At 46.1% G+C, this 26,589-nt stretch overlaps 1 protein-coding gene across 3 annotated transcripts in view; it reads left to right on the forward strand.

Moving 5' to 3' along the window:
• The window catches only part of SULF2 (sulfatase 2), a 143,516-nt gene that overhangs the window by 114,502 nt on the left and 2,425 nt on the right, over window positions 1-26,589 (forward strand). For 2 of the 3 annotated variants that reach the window (XM_036749364.1, XM_036749363.1), the window contains exons 8-20: window positions 315-443; window positions 2,687-2,743; window positions 6,784-6,913; window positions 7,486-7,699; window positions 13,816-14,044; window positions 14,262-14,358; window positions 17,512-17,606; window positions 20,113-20,172; window positions 21,402-21,571; window positions 22,255-22,397; window positions 24,793-24,916; window positions 26,061-26,094; window positions 26,326-26,376. In XM_036749364.1, coding sequence (XP_036605259.1) covers window positions 315-443; window positions 2,687-2,743; window positions 6,784-6,913; window positions 7,486-7,699; window positions 13,816-14,044; window positions 14,262-14,358; window positions 17,512-17,606; window positions 20,113-20,172; window positions 21,402-21,571; window positions 22,255-22,397; window positions 24,793-24,916; window positions 26,061-26,094; window positions 26,326-26,376 — 1,533 coding nt within the window. Of the gene's footprint in view, window positions 1-314; window positions 444-2,686; window positions 2,744-6,783; window positions 6,914-7,485; window positions 7,700-13,815; window positions 14,045-14,261; window positions 14,359-17,511; window positions 17,607-20,112; window positions 20,173-21,401; window positions 21,572-22,254; window positions 22,398-24,792; window positions 24,917-26,060; window positions 26,095-26,325; window positions 26,381-26,589 lie in introns of those variants that run through there. The other variant, XM_036749365.1, reaches the window with a different exon arrangement.

Here is a 26,589-nt window from a genome sequence, read left to right on the forward strand (position 1 = left end):
TTTAAATCTTATGGAAGTCAACGTTGAAAACTAAAAATAAATAAATGAATGAATAGTTAGATAGATAGATAGATAAAGGAGAGTACAAAAAGTGGTGTGGAGGCCAGCAGCAAGATAAGGGCTTCATTTTCCAAATTTCTTCCTCCATCCTCTGAAACTTGGATTCCACAGGAGCCATGGTGAGGAGGGTGTGGGTTGAGGCTAGCCTGTGGGTCTCTGGTGTGTTTAACAGGAACCTCCTCAGAGGCTGGGTTCCCAGAGGCAGGACTCAGCAGAAACTGAGATGAACTCTTCCCCCACTGTCTCTTCTGTAGAAATCCCCATATTGTCCTGAACATTGACCTGGCACCAACTATCCTGGACATTGCAGGCCTGGACATCCCCCCCGACATGGACGGCAAGTCTATTCTCAAACTTCTGGATACTGAGAGGCCTGTCAATAGGTAAGAATGTCTGGGAGTTGAAAGGGAGGAGAAGGGAGAAGAAAGAGAGGAGGTGTTCCTCGATCCCATTTGGGCCCATCCATCTGCTCATTCAATCCAGGATTGGGGCTACAATTGAACACACCACACACACCTTGCCTTTGAGGAACCTGTAGGTGGCAGGTGAGACAGCGCACATCCACATGAAATAATCCTCCCAAACATAGTTAAACAAAGCCCCGGATGCATGGTACACATTGGATATGGGCTATGAAGAGATCTTCGTATTCCTAAAGAGACCTTTGTATTCCAGATAAACTCCATGAAGGATGTGAGTCTTAAGTTGAGTCTAGAAGGATGGATAGAGAGGAGAAAGGGGGACCCCGGAAAGATTCCAAGCTGGAGGGAAGGTCATCTGGCCACTAGGCAGAAAGACCAGGCAATGCAGCAGCAGTGGTCTAAGACGGGCCGGACTCCTCTCCTGGCCGTACATCCAGGGTCAGTGCGGTGGACGTGCAAAGACGCTGGTCTTAAAGTTACACCAGTTTGAGCCCCAGCTCCAACCTTCTTTGTGTGACCCTGACCACTTGTCTTTTGTGAGCCTCAACTTTCCTCATGTGTAAGGTGAGAGATACTAGAGAAATAGTGGGGAATGGTGGAAGCAGCTCCGACTGTGGAATCAGAAGAGAGAGCTGGGGCCAAATCCCAGATCCTGCATTTCCCCAGCTTTCTGACCTTGGGCAGGTGGATCACTGAAAAGTACAGGGTTTGGAGTCAGGGGACCTGGCTTCAGAACCCAGCCTTGCTACTTACTACACATGTACCTCAGTTTCTTCATCTGTGAAAAGGAAGGGGGCTGGACTAAATGGCCATAAAGCCTCTTCCAGCTCTAAATCTGTGACCCAATGAGCCATGAGGCTGTAAGTCACACTGCCTCACTTGACCTCAGTTTCCCCATCTGCAAGATGAGGGGGTTGGACTAGATCACCTTGGGGTCCATGAATTTAGGGAGTGGAAATTATCTTTTTTTCTCCCCAAACCTCTAAAATTTATCATTTCTTTTCAATTATTAAAATCATGATATTCTGAGAAGGGGTCCAGAGGCTTCGCTAGACTGCCAGAGGGGTCCATGACACAAACTAGGTGCAGAGCTCATGTTCTCTAGTGTCTCTTCCCAGTTTTAAGAGTCCTGTGATCCTGCTTGTTATGTTCTGACTCATCCGCCAAGCTGTGAAAATACTAGATTCTCTGCGAGGCGATAGTGACCTCTTGTGGGCTGCTCTGTAAGTGCAGCCTTAAATCTTGTACCATCCCATCTAAGCTGCCGCCTGGCAAACCAGAAGCTGGTTAGACCTCATGCTTCCCAGCACTGTCCAAATCCTCTGGACACGAAGGCAGAAAATGTGGGGCCACCAACGGATCTAATCATCCCCCTCCTGAAGTTCACATATTTGCTCAGCTGGCTCCCTGTGAAATGTGCTCCATTTGACAGCCTGCTGTCAATAGCCCTGGAGCAGATAACCTCCCCATGTTGGGTCTTCCCTTGACCTCCTTGGACACAATTCTAAGAGGGAGGAATGGGAGGAAAGCTCACTCTTCAAGGAGCCTGTTGCAGGGAATGTAGCGACAGCACGGGCTTCAGTCCTGCCTCCGTTCTGTGTCTCATTCTGGGACCTTAGGCAAACAGCTTTCCTTTATGAGGCTTCAGTTTGATATAGGGATGAAAATGCTTAAGTACTGTGCTAAGCGCTAGGAATGCAAATGCAAGCCAGCAAGACGGTGCCTGCCCTAAAGAAGCTTGCGTTCTAATAGGGAAAGACATTACATAAAGGGGAGCTGGAAAGCAGGGGAGGGGGGTTACTTTATTTAGATGAAATTCAGGTCAAAGACCAGTACAGACAACAAAAGGCCATCAGAACCTATGGTGCATTTATCACATCCTAAAACGAATGCCATAAAAGGCTGCTGGTGTTACAGAGGAAGCTGGAGGACCTGAGTCTGATGCCTCTTACTACCCATGTAACGGTAGAGAGGCTTTCTTTAGCTTCCCAAGCCATAAAATGAAGGTTTTGTATTAAATTATTGCCAATGTTCCTTCCGGCTCTAGACAAGATTCCAGTAGGGCCCTTTGCCCTGCAAATGGCATATTGCCATTCCGTACAAGGGTTAGCTCCAATGGGTTGGCAGATCCAAGCCCAGCCGATCCTGTAGGCTCCGGGAGAGATCGTGCTTGTGTTGATAACTGAGCTGTGTGTTTTCCCTAGGTTTCACTTGAAAAAGAAGATGAAGGTCTGGAGGGACTCATTCCTGGTGGAGAGAGGGTAAGAAGGAAGTCTTTTAAAGAAACTAACTATAGACAGTCACGTAACTATTAAGGGCATAATGTCTACAGAACCTTGTGCCAGGGGAGATAACAAAGTTGAGATAACACATGGTCCCTGCCACCATGAAGCTTCCAGTTCAGGAAGGAGGAGAGTAATTATGTTCTGTAATGTTACATAAGTACATTGAGGACAGAATCTGACCGAGCAAGTTCCTTATTGACCAGGTAGCTCAAGGACAGCTTCCTAGAGAGGATGGCATTTGAAGTTGGACTTTAAAAGAGGAGGAGACAGGGAATGCCCTGGTGGTCATCTTTTGTCTCTAATGCATCTTCAGTCTCTGAGATGAAGACACGGGTATAGAGGGATTAGCTTCTATAAAAGGTGCAGTGCGGGCCACTTGCACCACGCCAAAGGATTTCTGTGGCCCACGAAAAATGTAGAGGAAAACATCCTTTGTATGTAGAGGAAATCCCGTGCTTTAAGAATATCAGTTTGGCTGGCATCGCAGCCTGGTCCTGTAGTCCCTGCTTCTGGGAAGGCTGGTGGATCACTTGAGTTCTGGAGTTCTGAGCTGCAGTGGGGCCAACACCAACTAAGTCTGGCACCAAGATGGTGGGACCTTGGGAACAAGGGGGAACCAGATTGCTTAAGAAAAATGGAGAAAGTTAAAGTGTTGAGATCAGATCCATAAGTGACTGCTGTACTTATAGCCTGGGCAAGATGGGGAGCCTGAGTCTCAAAAAAAAATCAATTTGACTATGTGGAAGATGACTTGGAGAGGGAGCCAGGGAGACCAGTTAGGAAGCTTTTGAAGAGTCCAGGTGACAGGTGAAGAGGCCTAAACTGGATTTATAGGAGAGAGATCAATCTCTCTCAATCAATCTCAAGATGGAATGGCAAATGATTGAATTGAGAAAAGGAATGAATGAAAGCATGAATGAATGAATGAATGGTTTATTAAGTACTTAGGATGCACCAGGCACCCTGATAAGTACCAGGATACAAATACAAAAAGTAAGACACTCCCCACCCTCAAAAAGCTTTTATTCTAAAGAGAAAACAACACAAAGGAGTGGTAGCCAAGGAAAGGTTTGTTTTGGTCCACCTCTTCATATGAAACATGGGTGAATTAAGAAATAGCGGCAGAAAGCATCTGAGTGATGAGATGAGGGACAGGGAGAAGAGGCAGCTTTCAACGAATGGTCTGGTTTTCACAGAAATGTTAAGCAATGTTCTCACCTGAAAGGGTGAAGGGAAGTTTGAGGAGGGGTGAAAAGACTTGGAAAAGCCATTGTAGTGAGTGGAATAGTAAACTGACTAGGGAGGCATCTCCCCAGCGAGGGTCCAGTTAGGGGCTGGTGAGCAGAGTTGTAGGGTAATTGATTGACATGCACTCCAGCAATGGTGGCGCGGGAGTTCTCAGAAATTGAGATTAGATGCCATAGTATGTGGCATTAAAGTAGACAGAGAAAAACACTGTCAGAGTGGTAACAGGGAGCTAATTATACTCAGTACTCACAAACTAGGCTGATGGTGGCCAAAAGAAGGATGCTGCCCTTGCAAGGTGGCACAACGGATAGAGCGTTGGACCTGGAGTCAGGAAGACGTGGCTCCAAATCCAGCCTCAGACGCTTGCTAGCCGTGTGACCCTGGGCAAGTCACTTAACCTCTGTTTGCTTCAGCTTGCTCAGCTGTAGAATGAGGATGATAAGAGCACCTACCTCACAGGGTTGATGCGAGGAGTATAGGAGATGATATTTGGTATAATGCTTGGTGCTTAGAAACACTTCTTCCTCACACATGAAAACAACCGGAAAATAAGAAGAGGGTGGGTGTAGGGCAGCGGGGGAGGGGAGGGTGGTCTGACGATGCTGGGACATTTGGAAGACCATGCTGGCAGAGCTTAGGCTCAGCAGAACTCCACAAAACCCTGGAGCGTCAGTGATGAGCACGGGAAGTGCACAGGCCGTCGGTGGTGAGAGAAGGGAAGAAGGTGGACCATGTTTTCTTTCTTCCCGTGATGATTTCAACAGCTTCATTGACAAGGGTCAGTTGTGGCAAACAAGGGCTGAAATTAGCCAGAAGCTCCCAAAGCACAGGGACACTGGACACTCAGCTAGCATTTATTAAGCACCTCCTATGCGCCGGGCACTGTGCTGAGTACCAGGGACACACAAAAAAATGGCCAAACTGAGACCCGAAGGAAGCTAGGGAAACTTAAGAGATGGAAATGAGGAAGAGAGTTCTAGGCAAAGGGGGATAGCCAGTAAAAATGCAAGGAGTCAGCAAAGAACAGCAAGGAGGCCGTGTCTCTGGATTGACACAAAGAGGGCCCAGGTGAGATTATGTAACATAAATTTGGGGTGGACCCAGTCAGCATAGTTTCTTGACTTTTTTTAAGCTTTATTCAGCAGCATGTAAGTAGGAGCGAAGGTAATGGGGGATTGGAGAGATCCATTGCTGGGGTTTAGCAGGGCGAGATCTTTGGTGATAGTCAAGGGATTCCAGAGAAGTCAGTGCAAAGCTGAATTGGTTCTCCAACGGATCCAGATGGGAAAAGGAAGAGAGTATATGGCCCATGGAGGGGTGGTGATGACCTGGGAACGAACTGGGGGCTGGAGGGATTGAAAGTCTGCATGTGGCTGAAGAATGGGATTTGGAATCCAAGGCAGATGGACAGGTGGAGTGACAACAGACTACAATCGGATAAAGGATTTTCCAAGTTCATGAGCATGAAAGTGGCACGTTTGTGATGGCCAGAACCATGTGGAGCTGTGGTGGCCTGGAGGAGGAGGTCACAGGAAATGGGTTCCTTGGGGAATTAGGAGGCTAAGGTGTGTCAGTGGGTATTCTGAAGTCCCCTAGTGGGAGGGCAGGAGTTGGGGAGGAGAGAGAGACTCACTGAGGAAGGAAGGAGTATCCTGAACGTCTGTAGATAGCTACCAGAATCTTGATCGGGTGATAAGTATGAACTGAATGAACGTCAAAAAGAGGAGAGGTTACTGAGTGATGATAGGAGGAGAGTCACTATGTCCAGTGAGGGTCAAGAGGTGGGGGAGGAATGAGGGCGAGTACAACCAGGGCCAGAATGAGTGGCCAGAGCAGCTCTGTCATCGGGAGGAAGCCAAGTATCAGGGAAAGCAAGAAGAATGGAGAACAAAAAGAAGGGGTCTAAGATGAGCACAGGGAAAGGATGGGGTGCTTTGAGGGGGAGGGGAATGGAAAGAAGGGAGTGGCCAGCGGGGGATGGAGAACGGGCTGAACAATGCAAGCCAGGGATCAGAATCGCTGAGATGGGGTGAGTATAAAGGAGAGGCCTGTGTCAGTCATTGACGAATGAGTTCTGGTCACTGTCATTGCCCACAGGGGCTCAGCCTCGGGGGGAGCTGTCCCAGGGTGTCAGGCAGCTCTGTGTGTATGACTAAAAAGGGAAGGAAGAAGGGGGTTAGTGTGGAGGGGACCTGGAACGGAGCCCTCTGGAGCCGGAGATGGAGTTGGCCTGAAAGGGTGGCTTAGAACTCGGTTGATCTGAAGTCTTACATTTAGAAGAAAAATTATTTTTTTTCCTAACTTCAATCAAAATGACAGTTTTCCCTTGGGCCTGAGATACAGAGGAAGATTTGTATGTATGAGGTAGATGTTGGAGACAGTTCTGGGAGAACTAAATCACTATGTGAGCTTGGACAAATTACTTCTCTTTTCTCTGTTTCGGCTTCCTCTCCTGTGAAATGAGAAGGGTGAACTAACTAGTCTTTAAAGGTCCCTTCTAGCTGATATTCCAGCCATGACTGCGTTCTAAGGACCCTCCCAGCCCTGACATTCTGTTCTAAACTCTCTCCCAGCTCTGACATTCTTGTGTCCTAAGGACCCTCCCAGCTCTGAATTCTATGTTCTAAGGACCCGCCCAGCTCTGACATTCTGTATCCAAAGGACCCTCCCAGGTGTGACATTCTGTGTCCCAAGGACCCTCCCAGGTCTGACATTCTGTGTCCTAAGGTCCTTGCCAGTTCTAACTCTGTGATTTCTCTTCTCTATAGAAAACTGCTTCATAAAAGAGAGAATGAGAAGGTAGATGCCCAAGAGGAAAACTTCTTGCCCAAACACCAGCGAGTGAAGGATCTGTGCCAGCGAGCAGAGTACCAGACAGCTTGTGAGCAGCTGGGACAGGTGAGGAGCGCAGATGGGCAGCTGGCCCCCTGAGGGTCCTCAGTGGGGAGAGGAAACTCTGGCTACAGCTTCCCTTCCCATTAAAGAGCTAAGGACGAGACTTGCGTTCCTAGGGCACTCTGTGGTCGGTTACAAATCGCTTTATAGCCATGATCTCCATTGAGCCTAGTCACAGAGCAGAGGAGAGGGGAGGAAGGCAAGGCCCACAGAGAAGGAAAGAACTTTGCCCAAAGCCACATAGGTGACAGAGGCAAGTTTTGAATTCTCATCCATTGACACCAAACCCTGTACTCTACGTTCCACTCTATTGGTGGCCTCTCCTCTCTGTAGATATTAAGGAACATGTTACAGCATCTAGAAAAAAGGTCTCATTGAGCACCTACTGTCCCAGCCTAGTGATAAACCCTTCAAGTGGCTTTTGAGGCCCTTATCTTTAGTGCTTGCCCCCTGTTCTGGCCAGGCTCATGGCCTTACAGCCCCCTCAACCCCCACATACACACATACACATGCACACACACACACACACACGTCATCTGTCTCCTGGGTTCTAATGAGGACCCCATGTCTTGCAGAAGTGGCAGTGTGTGGAAGATGCCTCTGGGAAGCTCAAGCTTCACAAATGCAAAGGACCTCTGAGGCTGGGAGCCAATGGTGGCAGCGGCACCAAAGGCTTCTCTAACCTCGTGCCCAAATACTACAAGGGCAGCACCGAGGGCTGCACCTGTGAGGACAACGAATACAAGCTCAGCCCCATTGGGAGGAGGAAAAAACTCTTCTCCAAGAAAAGTAAGTGCCGGGGGCCCCCCACAGCGAGGGGCAAGTTTCCTCCGGCTCTTCTTTTTTTTCTGCTGCAGGAAGCACAGTGAGGGGTTGGAGGGAGGTGGACAAGCCGTATTCTGGTCACGTATGGTATTTTCTGCTGTCCAGTGTCCACTGCATTCCAATAGCTCAACTACTTCAGACCCACAGAATCCCAGATTGTCTGAGTTGGGAGGGAGTTTAGAACACAGAATGTCAGAGCTGGGAGGGCCCTTAGAACACAGAATCTCAGAGCCTGAACAGAACATCAGGGCCAGGAGGGACTTGAGAATATAGTGCCATGCTTGAAAAGTGCCTTAGATCCAATCTCCTCCTTTACAGAGGAGGGATTAAACAACTTGCCCAGATCTATATGCCAACCTCTGTCCTAGCTGAGCTGGGACTATCACACAGGTTCCTTGACTCCTGGAGCCCCGGGGCCGGAATGAATGGTCATTAGTGATACATGTGCCTGGCATTTTAGAAGAAGACACCTGCAGGGGAAGCGCAGAGAGAGGAGGATGATATTCGTAGAGATGGAGATGGAAGTCAGCAGTGAGCATTGGTTTTGGAATCAGAAGACCTGAGTTCCAATGCATTCTCTCCTACTTACTGCCGTACAACCTCAGGCAACACACTTAACCTCCCTGGTGTTTAGTTGTCTCCTCTGTAGAATAAGGGGTTTGGGGACAGCTAGGTGGTGGTTAGAGCGCTGACCCTGGAGTCAGAAGGACCTGAGCTCAAATCTGGCCTCAGACACTTGACACACTTACTAGCTGTGTGACCTTGTGCAAGTCATTCAACCCCAATTGCCCTGCCTTCCCCCCTCCAAAAAAAAGAAAAAGAAAACAAGGGGTTTGGGACACATCTCATCAGCCCAAGCAGGTGGCTCCTTGTGGGGCTAGGCCTTATATGTCTTATATCTAAGGATCATTCTCTGGGCAGCTGAGTGGCCCAGTGGATAGGGCAGTGGGTGTGAAATCAGAAAGGCCCATCTTCATGAGTTCAAATCCAGCCTCAGACACTTAGTAGCTGTGTGACCCTGGGCAAGTCACTTGTCTCTTTGCCTCATTGTAGAATGAGCTGGAGAAGAACATGCCGAATCACTCCAGTATCTCTGCCAGGAAAAACCCAAATGGGGTCACAGAGTGGGACACGACTGAAAAATGACTTAACAGCAACAGCAGTTCTCTTCTTCCCTGCCCCCTGCGTGCCCACCTCAGGACGGTGAAAGCCGAATCCTCTAGCGCAGTTGGCCTGCTTCCCTCCCAAACCCAGGCTCTTTCCCGAGCCTGCCCCCGGCTCCCCTCCAAGTCAGATAAATGCGCCCGTTTGAAGGATGGAGTGCAATTAGAAGCGGCAGGCAGCAGCCACCAGCCATCACTTCTCAACTACGTTTCTTGCCTCTCATCCCACGAACTCGAGTTCTCAATTATTTAGCAGATTGGTCTTTCTCCATAATGACCCAGCACACGCTTGGAGACGGAGGCTTCAAATTGATCCCCCCCACCCCCATTATATTTCCTTGCAGGCTGATTACTAACTGCTAAGCTAATTTTTTTAGGTGAATAAAATGATTGGTTCCAAGATTGAATTACACAGCGATACACTCTCTTTTAAGTGTGCTGCACGGCAGATAATCTTTAAATAATACGAGAACTTGGGACTCAATTAAGCTTTTTTTTTTCCTCCTTAAAAAAAAAACTGCAAAGAAAATAAAACTCCTAGTAACCCTCGGGTTGATCTGCTCCGGCAGGGCTCCCAGCAGGCCCCCGGTAATTGAAGCTTTGAGAATCGAGTGTGGACACGTTCATGGGGGGGGGGGCAGCACATCCAGTTTGGCTGAAACATAAGAGTATTCGAGGGGAAACGGTGGCTGGTGAGGTAGGTTGGAAGCCAGAAGCTCGGAATGCCAGTGAGGACAGTGGGATTTGGGACTGGAAGGAACCTTCGTGATCATGTAGTTAATTCAGTGAACAGAAAAGTTATTAAGTGCTTATGTAGTAGGTTGTGCAGTGAAATAGAGTCCTGGGCTTGGAGTCAGGAAGACCCAGAGTTCAAATCCTGCCTCAGACATTTGCTAGCTGTGACCCTGGGGCAAGTCACAGAGATTACTGTGTGCCTCAGTCTCCTCTTCTGTAAAACGAGGTGTTGCACTTTGTGGCCTCCGAGGTCCCCTCCAGCTCCAAATCTCTTATTTTAAGGAGGAGGGAAGCACCTGAGACTCTTCTCCCACCCCAACCCCGATTTGTTACAGCTATCATGAGGCAAGGCCCCTTTCCATTGGGTTTATAAAATTTAGAGCAGAGTGTGTTCTAATTGACTCTCTCAGTTTATAGAGGGGAAACCTTGAAGCCCTTGCACACTGCCCCACAGTAGCAGAGCCAGGATTCAAACCCAGGACCTGTGACTCCAAATCCAATGCTCTTTTCACTCTGCCACACTGGCAATGCAAGTCTCTTAAGCAGTGGACTGATATGATCAGACTTGTCCGTTAAAAATATTCACCTGGCCTGAGTAAACCCAGTGAACAGAAAAGACACATAGATCAAATCCCAGTTTTGTTGCATAGCTGTGCAAAGAAACTTCAGTCAAGTCCCTCTGTTTTCATTGTAAAAATTCAGTCCGTGATTGAGAAAGATTCTGTGAACCTTCGTGGAGTCTGTTGTTGTTAGGGTTATTTTACCAGGCCATGCATCAGGCTCACTAGTGCAGGCCCTCAGGGAGGAGGGAAACCCGGGAGAGAGCATGGATGGCTCCAAGCAAACCCATCTCCACTCCTGTGAACATGATTCTCACCGTCCCAGTAACAGTTCAGGGTAGTTAGTCCATCAGCCTACAAGCATTTATTAATCGTTTACAATGTGCTGTGTGCACTGTGCCAAGAGCCAGGGATGCAGAGAAAGACAAAAAAATCCTTGGCCTCTTGGGAATGTATGTTTGGGGGATGGAGGTGGGTGGAGGAGGAGAGATGGTATGTAAAAAATTAGATACCTACAAGATATGCGTGAGTGTGCGTATGTATGTATGTATATGGAAGGTTATCTCAGAAAAGAAAGCTTAGCAGCTACTGGGAAAACCAGCAAAGGCCTTCTGACTAAAGGTGGAATTGGAGCTAAATCTTGAAAGAAACCATCTAGGGGAAGCTGGGTGGTGCAGTGGATAAAGCACTGGCCCTGGGGTCAGGAGGACCTGAATTCAAATCTGGCCTCAGACACTTACTAGCTGTGTGACCCTGGGCAAGTCACTTAACCTCTGTTTGCCTCAGTTTCCTTATCTGTAAAATGAGCTGGAGAAGGAAGTGTCAAACCACTCAAGGGAGGAAGGAAGGAAGGAAGGAAAGAAGGAATGAGGGAGGGAGCCAAACAAAAAGATCTCAGAAGTAAGCCAGGAAAGTAATTATTCAGCCAGGGCAAAGATAGAGTATAATGTTTGAGGAATGGGAGATATTCTAGTGAGGATCAGTGTGTGGAGAAGAGGATGGTGTGAGATTGCAGTCATCTCTGAAAGGAAAGACTTGAATACATCCCATGTCAATGGAGGACCTGAGTTCTAGGCATAAGGTGAGCACGTAAAATGTTTGTGGATGGATTCTGATAATTATATGTGTGTGTGTGTGTATATATATATATGAGAGTGACCTTGTATATGTATGTGTGTGTGTATATATATATATATACATACATATATATATATATATACACATACATATATATATATATATATACATATATATATATATATATATATGAGTGACCTTGGGACTAAAAATGCCACCTGAGGTGATATTAATTAACATTGGGATAAGAGAGATACTAGTAAACTGTGTGACCTTGGACAAGTCATTTAACCCAACTGGGCCCCAGTTACTTCATCTCTAATATAAAGGAGCTGGACTGGACAATCTCTAACAATCCCTCTATTTCTGGTCAGTCAACCAGCACATACTTATTAAGTGTCTCTACTATGTGCCATGGGGATACAAAGGCCAAAAAAAAGAAAAAAAAGGGGAGGTGGGGGAGATCTTTCCTTCAAGGAGCTTACATTCTATCAAGGGAGAGACTTATTATACCAAGCCCACTTCAGTCAAACCCAGAGTTTATACCACCTGCCAGCTGGAAGTCAGAGGGAAGGTTTGGGCTCGGTCACCCAACAAAGGAGCAAAGCTGCTTCATCAGGGACCCAGAGTGGCAGAGGCTGAGTGATAGGGGCTCTCAGAGAGTTAATGGAACATACAGCTCGGGTCTTTGTTCCTGTCAGAGCCAGGGTTTATGGGTTCATAATAAGCCATTAAGTTTTTTATGTGTATGAATCATCGTCACCAGACCCCCTCTGACAGCAGCTTCACTGTGAATGAGGGCTCCTTCAGGGACTTGGTGGCAGGAGACAGCTATGCAAAAGAACTGTGGAGTGAGTGGAGGGAGGCCACTCAGAAGCTGGAGGATTCTGGGTCTGAATTCTTTGTATTCCACCTTCTCCACTGGCTTCTTCCCTGGGGCTGTGCTGTACTCACTGTAGCTATCTGGCTCTGGCCAACCAACCATGCTGGCCATGCCATCTTCATGCAATCCCTTATTCTTCCTCCCCACCTCCACCTTCTCATTTCTTGGTAACTCTGGAAATAGTAATTAAATCAACCCTACCATTATCTCTGGAAAGGGCATAAGAATTGATTGCCCTAGGGCTCTACTTACCATCTATACCCATGACTTTCTGAACCAAAACACCTTTCCCAGGCCACCATTCCCATCCCTCTCTCAAAATAGATGATCCTTAAGGAAAGAGACTGTCTCTCATTTGTACCTGTTGTACATAATAAATGCTTAATAAGTATTTCTTTATTCATTTATCTCATGTTTCATTAATCCCCACAGACAAAATACAAAACTCCCTGGGTAGGTCCCACCCTGGGCCAGGGGAGTTGGGAGAAGGGGACATGGGAAGAGTATAGGGCACAGATTTTTTTTAATCATCTTCTTAGGTTTTCTTCTGAAGTATTTCTCAAGCCTCCTCCCCACCCCTTACCTCTTATAGGCCAGCTACATGAAAACAGAAAGAGATGGTCACTGACCTTCAGAAACTTGGGGGAATGAGGGATAAGAAGGTGAATGGCATGGCCTACCTTCTGTCTCACTGGTTGTCAAGAAAGACTATATGGAACTGGCAGTCAGGAGGCCTGGATTCTGTGCTCAGCTCAGGCACTAGTTTGTTGTGGGACTTTGAACAGTCAGTCAATCAACAAGCATTTATTAAGCACCTACTATGTGCCAGGGATGCACTTAGTCCTGGTCCTTAAGGAACACATTCTTTTTTTTTTTTTTTTTTGAGGAAGGCAGGCAAAGCAATTGGGGTTAAGTGACTTCCCCAAGGTCACACAGCTAGTGTCAAGTATCTGAGGCTGAATTTGAACTCAGGTCCTCCTGACTCCAGGGCCGGTGCTCTACTCACTGTGCCGCCTAGCTGCCCCTAGGAACACATATTCTAATGGGAGAATACAACATGTCAAGAATTGGGTACCTGCAAGATAAACATGGAGCAGATGGTAGGTGACCTGAAAGGGGAAGGAATTAGTAGCTGGGAGGACCCTACAAAAGGGGGGCCCTACGTGAGGCACTTCTACTATCTGGGCCCCAGGTGCTTCTCGTGGAATGCGGGATCACTGAACTAAATTATTTTCAAGACCTCCCAAAATTCTGTGGTTGTGGGATTGATTTCTAGTTCTGTTGCTGCTATTTTTAAAGAAAAACCTATTTTTTAAGGGGAACAAAAAGAGAGAATCTGTCTGTTAGCGGTTGGGAGGAATGCTACCTTACCTAATCATGTTGGACTTAGGGTGAGGCCGACTGGGAAGGAAGAAGAGTAAGCTAGAGGATGGGGAGGGGGAAATGGCCCAATAGACATAACAAAGGGCGCTGGATTGGACCTCCTTTTAAATCCAGTTGCTGTTACTTAGTCACTCCTCTGGGCCTCAGTCTCTTTCTCTGCAAAGTGAGGAAGTGTAAGAAGGAGCTAAAAAGATGGCGGAGGCTTCTGGCCCAGGAGGGAGGGAAGAGGATGAACAGGGTGGTCCTGAGAAGGACTGCAGAGACACATTCACTTCGCAGAATACAAGGCCAGCTATATCCGGAACCGCTCCATCCGTTCCGTGTCTATCGAGTTGGATGGGGAGCTTTACAGCATGGGACTCCAGCCTCGGAACATCACCAAGCGGCACAGGCTGGGGACTGGAGGGGCCCCTGAGGACCAGGAGGACCAAGATGGTGGCAGCGAGTTCAGCGGCACTGGGGACCTTCAGGAGTACATGGCCCCCAACCTCATCAAAGTAACCCACAGGTGAGACTGGTTCTAAGACAGCCCCGCCCGGTGCTGGCACTGCAGCTTGTCTGGAATGGGGAGAGATGGGAAGGAAGCTGAGCGCCCCTGGAAATCAGGGCTACGTGGAAGGTCCAAGGGTGGGGAGGGACTGACGCTGTGCATACAGATAAGTGAGGGTGCAAGTCCCCAGGTCCATTCAGTGATAGAGTCTCTTTCCTCCACCCAACGTGGACAGGTGCTACATCCTGGAAAATGACACCGTCCAATGTGACCTAGACCTGTACAAGTCACTGCAGGCCTGGAAAGACCACAAGCTCCACATTGACCATGAGGTGAGTGGCCCCTCTGCTCAGGCATCGAGGCTCCTTCTGACTCCAAAGCAGGGCTGTCGGAGGACCACAGAGAATGGGATGACGGAAGGGTCACCGGTGGAGGATCGATCGTCAGACCTAAAAGGAGGAAATGGCCACACTGTTCCCCAGAGTCACTAGTTGGAGAAGGCGGTAGGAGGGAGAAATGGAGGTTTTTAAAGAATAGGATGGGGGAGGGGGGGAGGACAAGCATTTATTATGCACCTGGCATTGTGCTACACACATTACCGTATTACCCTGAGAGGCCAGTGCTATTACCTCCATTTTACATTTGAGCAAACTGAGGCAGGCCCAGTGACTTGCCCGGGGTCAGATAGCTAATAAATGTCTGAGGCAGGAGTGGGGAACCTGCGGCCTTGAGGCCACATGTGGCCCTCTAAGTCCTCAAGTGTGGCTCTTTGACTGAATCCAAACTTGACAGAACAAAGGGGATTTGAGGTCATACTTGAACTCGTCCTTTCTCACTCCAGCCTAGGTGCTCTATCCACTGAACGGATTGAGAGAAATAAAGTGGGGAAGGCCACATAGTATAGTAATAATCAGCTATTTAATCAATAAATATTTATTAGGCACCAATCATGTGCCAGGAACTCAGGCTACAGAGACAAAAAGTGAGACTGATCTCAAGAAAGAGAAAGACAAGTACATACACAGAATATATATGGAATAAATGCAAAAGAAATATATGAACAAAGTTAAGGAGGAAGGGCAATAGCAGCTGGAGAGATCAGAAAAGGTTTCAGGTAGAAGGTGGTGCTGGAGAGCTGAGTCTGGAAGAAAGAAAGGACTTCCTGGAAGCACAAGTGAGGAGGAAGTGCACTTTGGGCAAACTAGAGGGCTGCAGGTGGAGTACTGTGTGAAGAACAAAGGAAAAAGCCTCATTGGGCAGAACTATAGACTCCGTCAGTTAGCGTTTATTAAGCATCTTTTATGTGCCAAGCACTGAGCTGAATACTGGGGATGCAAAGGAAGGGGAAAAAAAACGAAAAATCAAACAAAAAAAACACTCCAAGGCTCCATAGACACCATGCAAACAGCCCAGTACAAAGCAAAAAAGCATACAAAGTAGTCTCAGAGGGAAGGTATTAGCATTAAGGAGGATCAGGAAAGCCTTCTTGAGGAAGGTAGAACTTTAGCTGAGATTTAAGGGAAGCCAAGGGGACCAGAAGGTAGATCTAAGAAGGGTGGAGCCTTCCAGGCATGAGTGACAGCCAATGAAAAGGCCCAGAGTAGGGAGATGGAGTCTGAGAATGGCAAGGAGGCCAGTGTCACCAGATTGCATAGCACAAGAAGGCAGAAAAGTGACGGTGTAAGAAAGGTTGGATGGGGCCAGATTAGAGAGAGCCAAACTGGATTTTTATACTTTATACTGGAAGCAATAGAGGGCCTGATGTTTATTGAATAGGGATGTGGCATGGTCAGACTCGCACATTAGGAAATTCAATGTGACAACTGAGTGGGGAGGATGGATTGGAGTGGAAGAGACCAAGTAGCTGGCTATCAGAACAGTGTGGGAAGTGGAGTAAGGCATAACTGTTGTACCAAAAGCGAGTGAGACACGCCACAGAGTATAAGTTTTAAATGGAGAATTTATTAGCCGGCGACCATTCGGGGTTTCACCCAAATCAAAATGGCCCCGAGTTGGGGTGGAGGAGTAGCTTAAATAGAAAATACAGGGTACAGAGGTTAATTATCTCTTGGAACTTTCAGGCCAGGTCACAGGGTGGGGAAAACAGGAACAAAGGTCCATCAGGATCAAAAGATTCTGACAGGTTATCGTTGAGTGGGATAATCTTACTGACATTCCTTGGTGGAGTCACAGAGCCCCAGGGACATGGGCTAAATGCCAAAAGGTCTGAGTCCATTCTTTATTGTGCAAACTGGGGTTTTCTTAGGGGTCTCCTTAGCAATAACTGATTTTCCAGTACCACATAATGATACTAGAAATATACCATGGGGTAAAGCTGGGGAAGGGATTTTAAAGCCAGAGTAGCGTCTTTTTTTTTTAATCCTAGAAGCAATAGGGAACCACTGGACTTTATTGAATAGGAAAGTAAAATCGGTTTGCACTTAAAGAAAAATCATTTCATGGGGATGATGCGGACTTCATGACAACCTGGAAAGACCCTACACCCAATGTGGTGCTGAGTGAGCAGAGCAGAGCCAGGAGAACATTGTGCACAGCCACAGACATTTGGATTCTGTGAGGACTAACCCTGATAGACTTTGCTCTTCTCAGCAACACAGGGTGCAGGGACAACTCCAAAGGACTCATGATGGAGAGAGCTATCGACATCCAGACAAAGAATGATGGCGTCTGAATGCAGATTGAGGCACACTTCATCCTCGCCTTTTTTTCCTCTCTTTTGTTTTTGGGCTTTTTTTTTTTGGTTCTGTTTCTTCTTTCTCATGATTTATTCCATTGGTCATAATTCTTCTTCACAATTGGACTAGTGTGTAGATAAGTTCAATGCAAAGTTATATGTAGAAGATATATGCGATTCCATGCCGTCTTGGGGAGGGAGGGAAGAAAATCTGGAACTCAAAATTATGTAGAACCGAGTGTTGTAAACTAAGAAGAAAAAAAAAGAAAAAAAATCATTTCAGCAGCTAGAACATTAGACTTGGAGTCATAAGGTTTGAGTTCAGATCTCAGCCCCAACACTTACTAGGTCTATGATCTTGAGCAGGTCACTTCATTCTCTCTGGGCTTCAATTTCTTCCTCTATAATATGAAGGGAGTGGATTCAATCTCCATAATTCCTTCCAGCTTTGACATTCTTCAAGCATGCCTGGAAGGTGGGACAGCTCACCATCTCTAAGAATTCTTAAGTCCTTACCTCTGGTGAATGGGGCTTGTCCTTCTTAAAGTTAGGAAGAAGGATGAAGTGACCTCGGAGATGCCCAGTGCATTTCACAGTTGTGACCAAGGACTGCCCCTTTTTGTCTAACCCTGAGCAGAAACCTAACTTTGAAGATGTCTTTAAATAATGTCCATTTTTGTGTGCTACAGTGGAGAGACTGCTGAGGCCCAGGGCTAAGGAGCTCCATGTAGGAGCATCAGCCTCAGAGGTTTATGGGTCTGTGGTCTCCAGTGGTCTCTCCTTTCCTCAGATTGAAACACTCCAAAACAAGATTAAGAATCTTCGAGAAGTCCGAGGTCATCTGAAGAAGAAGAGACCTGAGGAATGTGACTGCAATAAGATGAGGTAGGAGTCAGCTGGCCAGTCTTGAGGCATCCTGGGCTTTGAAGCTATTGGATACTTCAGGGGGGAGGTCAAGGGAAGGGCACACAACACACTTTAAAGTTGTAAATATTGCTGGATGCAGCCTTGTCTGGAAATAAGGGGAGCCAGTTTTTTTTGAATGGCCAAGCTGAGAACCCTTCTCTCTTTTAGTTAGGGGCTGGCCCCTGCACTCACGTGATGGGGCAGGATAAAGGGTTCCCAGGCAATTAACAGTCCTCAACATGTGGGCCCCTTTCCTACCAGATTTGTGTGATGTCTTTTGAGCAACCTTAACACCACCCCCAAATAGCACCCCAGGTTCCACCTGCTAGGAAGCAGATAGCTTAAGGAAGACAACCTTTGGAGACAGCTTGATCTAGAAGGCCATAGCCAACTGGCATGTGACCAAACTTCTAGCTTAGGTGAATGTGAATTTGAGAAACTGGCCTCCAGAGCCGCAGATTTGAGTCACTATGCAAAGTGATCTGAGCTTGGGAAGGAGGCGGAGGAAAAGTCCTCTCTGCACACCTTTGCCTACGTAGGATAGCCATCTATCTTGGGGCTAAATTCATGCTGTCTGACCCAGTACCACAGGTTCCCTGCCTTGACTGCCACAACGCCTGGGCATAAGCTACAGCTATCATCACCCATCCCTACCCCCCAAGAAGGCAGCACTCAAATTTGGGGTCTTGTTCCTGATTTAGCCCCAAACTAATCTGTACCCTGTAGGCAGCCAAACCAGATCACATCAAGCCCCAAGAAATGCCTGCCTCCCTGAGTGGTTTCGAGGAACGTACTTTGCAAGTCATAAAACATGATATCAGTTCATGAGTTATTGGATATTAAGGCCTAACTGACCTTTCAGCTGTTTTTATGATCCTATCTGAGCTTCTCTGTAGAAGCTGGTTGTGATTTTGCAATATATGATCAGCACCACTAGAGGTCACTATTACCTTGATTCTATCGTAGGAAAGAGTACAATATTGGGAACCTGGCAGGAATCTTAGCTTAGAAGGCTTAGAAGACCTTAGTGGGCCGGGGAAATGACTCCTATCAGCTGGTAAGAGAGCCCAGACTAAAGTCCCAGTCTCCTGATTACTGGGTTAGTGTACTTTGCCCTTAGGCTTGCTGTTTCCTTTCGAAGAGCTAGAAGTTCCCCCATGCATAGAACCCGGACTCCAGATAACCAGAACTGAAATTTACTGTTATTTCTGCGAAAGCCGGACAGGAATGGTTTGTTGGTTTTTTGTTTTTTTTTTTCAAATCAGATTTAGGAAAACTCACTGCTTGAGTTCTGGGGCTAATATCACCAGTTGGGTTTCAAAAATAAAAAACCTCCTGGGATTGTAGGGAGAATTATCATTTACTAAATTTACTGGTGTGTGTGTGTGTGTGTGTGTGTGTGTGTGTGTGTAACCATCCATCCTATATTACTGTGCTGGTGAATGGCTGGATCCAAAAGGCAGTCATTAATAGGTCCGTATTATGTCATATCCTTAAAGGAGGTCTCCAGTGGAAGGTCCCCAGGGATCTGTGCTTGGCCTGGTGCCCTCTTAGTGCTTACTGGGTGACTTGGATAAAGGCAGAGATGGCTTGCTTATCAAACTTACAAATGACACAAAGCTGGGGGAGGATAGCTAACACAAATCAGGACTCAAAAAGATATTGTTAGGCTAGATTATTGGGCTCACTCTAGTTAGATGAAGCATAATAATTTAATAATCTTGGGTCCAAGATGGGGGATGGGGTGGGGGAAGTGAAGCATGGCTCTCCAACTTGTCGAACAAAGATGTCGGTTTCTTTTTTAGTGGACTACAAGCTTAGTATATGTCAGTATTTAATGTGTCAGCCAAATGAAAATTAAAGAAGCGGAATGTTCAAACAGAAGGAGGTGATACTCCCCCTCCCCCCCAGTACTCTGCCCCAGCCAGACAGCATCTAGAACATGTATTCCTAGGGGCTACATTTCGGGAAGGACATTGATAAATTATAAAGTATCCAGAAGGTAAATAGGATAGTGAAGGATCAATCTGCTGAACAGGGGTGAGTTTAGGCTGCAGAAGGAAGCCTCAAAGAGCATTTGACAGCTGCCTTCAGGCTTTTTGAAGGGGGATCATGTGGAATAAGACATGTTTTTCTGGGCACCAGAGAACAGAAATCGGAGTAATGAGTAGCCGTTACAAAAAGACAAGTTTAGGCTTGCCTTGGGATAAAGAAAAACTTCTAAACAATTAGCAATACCCCAGAATGTTCTAGAGTTCATGCATTACCTTTCACTAAAGGGCTTCAGTAAAAGGCTTGCTAATGACTTGTTGCTGGGCTGGATTAGACTTTGAGATGCCATTCCGGTATATACCTGATACATAGGTATACGTGGGCTGTTGGGGCCAAAGGCGGACCCAGCCTAGGAAAAAACATGGGGTATGGACAGTGGGATATGGTATTGCGTTAAGTGTAGCAGCTTCTAAGTACAAATTCTGTCTTCCAGCTACCAGGCTAAACACAAGGGCAGAGTCAAGCACAAAAGCTCCATGCTGCATCCTTTCAAGTAAGTGGTAGCTGGCTCTGGGAGACGCTTCAGGACCCAGACCTACTGCCTCTGAGAGATGATAGGGAGAATTCCAAACTGGTTTCCTTGGCAAGGGGGTGGGAAGGATTCAGTAGAAGGCATCCATTCTAGCCCCACTTTATTTCTTAAGAGAGAGAGGTGGTTATGACCTCGTTCCTTTCTAGATAGCATCCCATGATATTTCCTACCTTACAATTCTATAGGGGTTCATCTCAAAAGAAAACCCCATTACTGGGATTCAAGGAGAGACTAGATGCTCTCTAATTAATGTCCCTCTCAACTCAAGTTCAGGATTTCCCTCACAGCCCCATAAAAGGGGTCTATGGTTGGTTGCCTTTTAGTTGACTGAAAAATGGTTGCAACTTTCCAAAATGTTAGCGCTCATGGAAAAGGAAGAAAAAGGCATGTGCTGACATAAATTTGAGGACAAGATTGAGTGGGGAAAGGGAGCGCTCCACTGGGGTTCTTTCAAATGCCAAATGTAGTTGGTAGTAGTAGGAACTGTGTAATTCTATTCCTAGTTCTTTTGTCACTTTAAACGAGTCTAGGACCCAGTTTCTTCTTCTTTCAGAAGAAGGCCAGATAATTCCCACAATACCTTTCACCTCTGATCTCAATTGGAGCTAATCCAGAAGTGGAATAGGCCACCTGGGCTGACCCCTACTAGCTGTGGTAACCATGAACAAAGCATCTAACTTGTCTAATCCCTACCTCACAGAATTAGCTGGTTCCCCAGTACAGAGAGGTCTCGGAATGACCCCTTGTCAGATGTAAGACAGAGGTGTCAAGGCACGAGAGCCTCAACACTCCTGAGTGCAGCTGGAAATCAGATTAAAATGTAATTGGGAAATATTTAATGAAACAAGTAAAAATACAGTAGAAATATGTTCTAAGTTAACACGTAGCCTCAGTGATAGTCATGTCTGTCCCTCCTCACCACTCCTGTAAAAAGGAATCTAATTCAGGTGTGGAGTGAACCAAATGATTCCTTCTAGCTCTGGGATTCTATGGTAGCAAGTGTCCTGAGACACAAGACAGCCATAGTCAGGATCCAAGTTTGCTCTGGGTGGCCACCAGTGCCACCTCAAAATCAAAGAGGCCTTTTATGGAGAGACTGGATTATGCTGAATGGTAGGCAGTATCTTGGGTTTCTCTCTCATTTCCTTTCCCTCTCCCTACCCCCCTCCCAATGGGGCTCCTGAACCCAGGAAGGCCATGCAGGAGAAAGACAAGGTGTGGCTGCTGAGAGAACAGAAAAGGAAGAAGAAACTCCGAAAGCTGCTGAAGAGGCTGAAGAACAATGACACCTGCAGCATGCCTGGCCTCACCTGCTTCACCCACGACAACCAGCACTGGCAGACAGCTCCGCTGTGGACGCGTAAGTGAGGCCAGAGGGTGCTAACTCCCAGCATGACCTCTTGAGTCCTGGGTCTAATAACTTTTTCCCTAATATTTCTTAAAGCTTGCTCCATATTTTCATATGCATGATTGAAACTCATTCCTGACAACCGTGTGAAGTACCAGAAAGCGCCCTGGGCTTAGAGTTCAAAGACCCGGTTTCCAGGGCCCCACAGTCATTTACTGCATCACCTTGGGCCAGGCACAGTTTCTCCCAGCCACAACTTCCAACTGGGGGGAATGAGAATGTGATTATTAACCCTACTTAACATCTGAAGGAAACTGGTACCGAGGGGGATATAACAGTCAACCAAGAGTTAGTGCTGGGACCACAGTCCAAATCTTCAGATTATTCCCTTTCACTACACAAATCCTGGGCTAGCTAAAGGACAGAGTGGCAGCAGAGAGGGGGAGAGAGCATTTCAGTTCGTTTCCATGGCAGTTATCCAGTGAAGGTTCCATCCCTTAGTGACTCTAGGATGGTAGCATCCCCAAGGACAAAATCTAAAGAAAACTTGCTCTTCTGTACCCGGGGCTAAGGATTAGGCTCACAAAGCTGTCATTCCTGGGTCCGATCCCTAGAGGAACAAGTGCACTGCCCCCCTGGCAGAACGGCTCATGCTGCTTCTCACCACACTACTCATCTTGTTGCTATTGTTGCAGTGGGGCCTTTCTGTGCCTGCACCAGTGCCAACAACAACACATACTGGTGCATGAGGACAATCAACGAGACACACAACTTCCTGTTCTGTGAATTTGCTACAGGCTTCCTGGAATATTTTGATCTCAACACTGATCCCTACCAGGTATGGGATTCACTGCTTTAAGTCCTCTCAATCCCATCTATTTTAAGTAGTTTTCAGTAGGGGGCATCATGGTGCTGTAGGGTATTGGGTTTCAACTTTCCACTGAAGGGTTCACACACAAATAAGAGGCACTTGGGTGACGTACAGCTAACTAAAGTCGCTAAGGAACCCATCCCAAAAGGAGTCACACCAATGGTTGATGGTCAGTTTGGAGGGTCCCAAGAGATCTGTGTAGTTTAACATTTTTATCAGTGACCAGCATGAAACGAATGCTTATTAAATTTTTGGATTCAATCCAGCAAGTATTCATTAGGCACCTACAACGTGCGAGGCATTCTGGCAATATAGAAACAAAATGAAGTATCTAGTCCCTGCCCTCGGGGTCTACATTCTACTCAGGGGATATGACATTCAACAGAGAAATTAAACGCAATTGAGGAGAGCGAGCACACTTCCAACCAGGGGAGGTCAGGAAAAGTTTCCCATAGGAGGTGGCACTTCAGGTGACGCTTTGAAGAAAGTAAGAAGCAAAGATGAGTGGTATTTATTACTGTTTTCAAAGGTAGAGCTGGTGTCATGGAATGAATGAAGATGGCTGGGAAGTAGTGTGGTGAGTCTGAGTCTGGGCTAGCAAATAATTACCAATCTGTAGCCCGGTATTCCTGAATACTCACAGATCAGAAGCTCAAAGGAAAGACCAAATCAGAACTGAAGCCTTTGATAGGCTAGGACATTAGGCCAACTCTGATAAGATGTTTACTGCTATCTTGGGCTTGGGTTCAGAAATTAATTTCACAAACTTGGGAGGTGGGTAGTAGGGAGAAATAGCACTCAAATGTCTACAGGGTAGTTCACAGCTAATCTGAAAAGGTCTGAGAGTTTTAGTGTATTGCAATCCTAAGTCATCAGTGTCCTAGATTTCATTAACATGAAGGACTAGGGAGTCTGCAGTCCCACTGTAAACTACCCTGGTGCAATCACAGCTAAGATATGTTCAGTTCCGAGCATCACTTATCAGAAAGGTCACTGAAAAGCTGGAGTGTATCCAAAGAAAGGGGAAACAAGCTGGTAAAGGGCTTCAAGTCCATGTCATACGTAAACAGTATTTAGTAGGAGGCAGGGATGTCCAAGGAAAAGTTCCCTAACCTTTAGAGTAACCTAAAAGTGGAATGGACTACTACCCTCAGTAGGCAGGTATCCGACCACTTATACCTACGAGATACATGAGTGACCAGGAGAGAGGTGGGGGCACCTGGAGGATACTGGGCATCCATCACAGCTACTTTTTTCAAGGGCTTGAGGGGCTGTCACTTGGAAGAGGGAATGAACTTCCTGACACCTCAAGGAAAAACTAGGTAGGAACAATGGATGGAAGTTACAAAAGCCAATTTAGATTTAATGTGATAAAAAAATTTTCTAACAATTAGCAATCTCCAGAAGTCAGATGGGTTGCCTTCAGAGGTAGCATGTTTCCCTCCCAGGGGGTCTTTAAAACAAGGCTTAAGGAGAACTTGTGAGATATATTCTACAGGTTCAAGTTGCACTAGACACCCTCCAAGGTTCTTCAGAACTGGGAGAGTCAGATTCCAACTTCACAAACGTGTGACCTGAGTGTGCCAGGTCACTTCTCTCTGGGCCTCAATTTCCTCTACTATGAAACAAAAGGGATGGATTAAATGTCTTCTGAGGTCCAGATGATCTGCGCCCCTCTGACTTGACACAAATTCTGGTCAGTTGTTTGTCTGGGGTTCAAGGGTGTGGGGAATTCCCAAGGAGAGGCTCTGCAGCTGTCCAAGGGTGCTGAGAGGTTAAGATACTTGGCCAGACCACACAGCTGGGTGGTGTCAAAGGCTAAGACAGCTTTCCTGACTCCAAGGCCAGCTCTCTCTCCATCCGCCATGCTCCCTCTGTTCACTGAGTTCATATAGCTGGCTTCCAAAATAGAACCTTAAAAGTGCAGAGAGGTGTTTCCACATATTAAAAAGCCCGAAGGAAGGTTAAACTACAGTGCTTACAAGTGAACTGCTAGTATTTGGAACACAACCTGGTCAAGTGGATGCAATGAATAATGTACTAATAACACTAATGTTCACAATGCTAGTTATTTTAAGGTTCACCAAGTGTTTCCGCTCTAACACCCCATAACCCTTTTAAAGTAAGTAGGGCAAATATCACTTTTTTCCCCATGGTCACACAGCTATTGGCACAGTCCAGATTCAAACCCAGCACCCATTTCCATTTATACCACAATGACCGCCAATAAAAGATTTACAAAACACTTTTTATTGAATTAAGTTGGTAAAGGTTAACACAAGACCAGAAAATGCTTCCACAATATGGTGCTGGATAGTCTTAGAAATTTTTTCGAACAACTTGCTTTTCTTATAATCACCAGCTGATTAATGCAGTGAATACACTGGATCGAGATATTCTCAATCAATTGCATGTACAGCTTATGGAACTCCGAAGCTGCAAGGGGTACAAACAGTGCAATCCCAGGACTCGAAACATGGACCTTGGTAAGTATCCTGCTTCATCTTCTCTCTCACCTCCAACTGCCTGTACTTGTCCCAAGCTATACAAACAGTGCACCTGGGGAACCTTAATACCTGCCTTAAAGTGATGATGTATCTCAGTGACCAGATTCATACTTTCAAATTGTAGTAGCAGTCTCTTGGGCAGTAAGACTTGCAAAGAACAATATAAGATTTCATTCGTTTGGGTGGGGGGGGGGGGGGTGGTTTGGTGGCTAGAGAGATTTGTTGGGCTAAATAAAGCCAATTTAATTGCCAGATCACTCTTAATCTGCCTTTCCTCAAGATGCAACTCATGAAAAAGTATCATGCAAAGACACTGAAAGAGGCCAGCTTCCCCACTCCAGAACAGTCTCAAATGAAATGTGATAAGAAAGAACAGAGTGAGGAAATAAAAAACCTTGAAGTTATAGAGACTGAGGATAACATCCTGCTATTTCTTCGTTGTGTTGAGAAAAAATCAGGTGGTGAACAGCAGCCCTGATGCAGTGATAATTCTAATCAGAAACAGTCACAAAACTTCAGTCTGAAGCAATGTCTATTCTCCAAAGCCTGCATTAGAATACAAAAAGCAGTCTTATCTGGTAACTGAGCTAATTGGAATTTTATAATTCTAACTAGAACCAAACAGTGTCTCTCCCAGTAGAATCCATTACCTCCCCAAATGAGCTGAATGGATGACCATATTATCATTGGGATTCCATGATTTTTTAAACTAGACTAATCCTGGAACCAAGGAAAATGGGTATCTAGCTATTATAGGAAATTTCTACTGATATTTGGGGCAGTAGTAAGATATACCAGACCCTGCTGAAGTTCTGTTTTAGACTATGTATCTAAAGCTAGTATTTGGCCAGCTGGGGCAATGGCATAGAATCCTGACCAGTGATACTTATTTTCCTCTGTAAAATGAGGGATTCAACCTAGATTATCGCTACAGCCCTTTCAAACTATAAATCCAAGGATGGGTTTCCAATTAGTCACCTGAACCAGTGAATACAAGTGCCACCAGTTACCAATGCAAATAAGAGAGAGAACTTTGACAGCAGAGTGACGGTTATTTCCAGTCTGTGAACCTTAACTTTTCCTGGCTATCCACGGATAACCTCTTTATTTTCCCCTCACTTAGGACTTAAAGATGGAGGAAGCTATGAGCAATACAGGTACTTTCACTTTTTCTGCAAAAGTTCTTTTTTCCTATTATGTTCCCCCAACTCCATTTTGAAATAATCTAATCACCTCTTCTTTCTTCTGTGGGGTTTACATAACTCCAAATTGGGGATGATTCACTTCTAGTTGTTACCTTTTATTCCTTTTCGGGGTGGTTTGGGCTTTTTACTTATTGGTGATTAACTCTTTTTTTCCCCCTTCTTTTTAACTTCTTGAAAACCTAGGCAGTTTCAGCGTCGAAAATGGCCCGACATGAAGAGACCTTCTAAGTCACTGTAAGTTGAGTCACAAATACAACAGTAATTCTGATTTGTTTCATTTTGCAAACCCTCTTGGTTTCATGCCATTTTTCAGCTTCCAGTAGCATTGCTCTTGCCCTCAAATGACAAGAGAAAGAATGTATCTTTTGTTTTATTTACTCTCAATAGCTCCATTCCAACTCTCTTAAAAACTATTTTAAGCAAAACAAGAAATGTAGTATTCTGTAA

Source organism: Trichosurus vulpecula, chromosome 3 (genome assembly GCF_011100635.1).
Source record: "Trichosurus vulpecula isolate mTriVul1 chromosome 3, mTriVul1.pri, whole genome shotgun sequence".
Classification (NCBI taxonomy): domain Eukaryota; kingdom Metazoa; phylum Chordata; class Mammalia; order Diprotodontia; family Phalangeridae; genus Trichosurus; species Trichosurus vulpecula.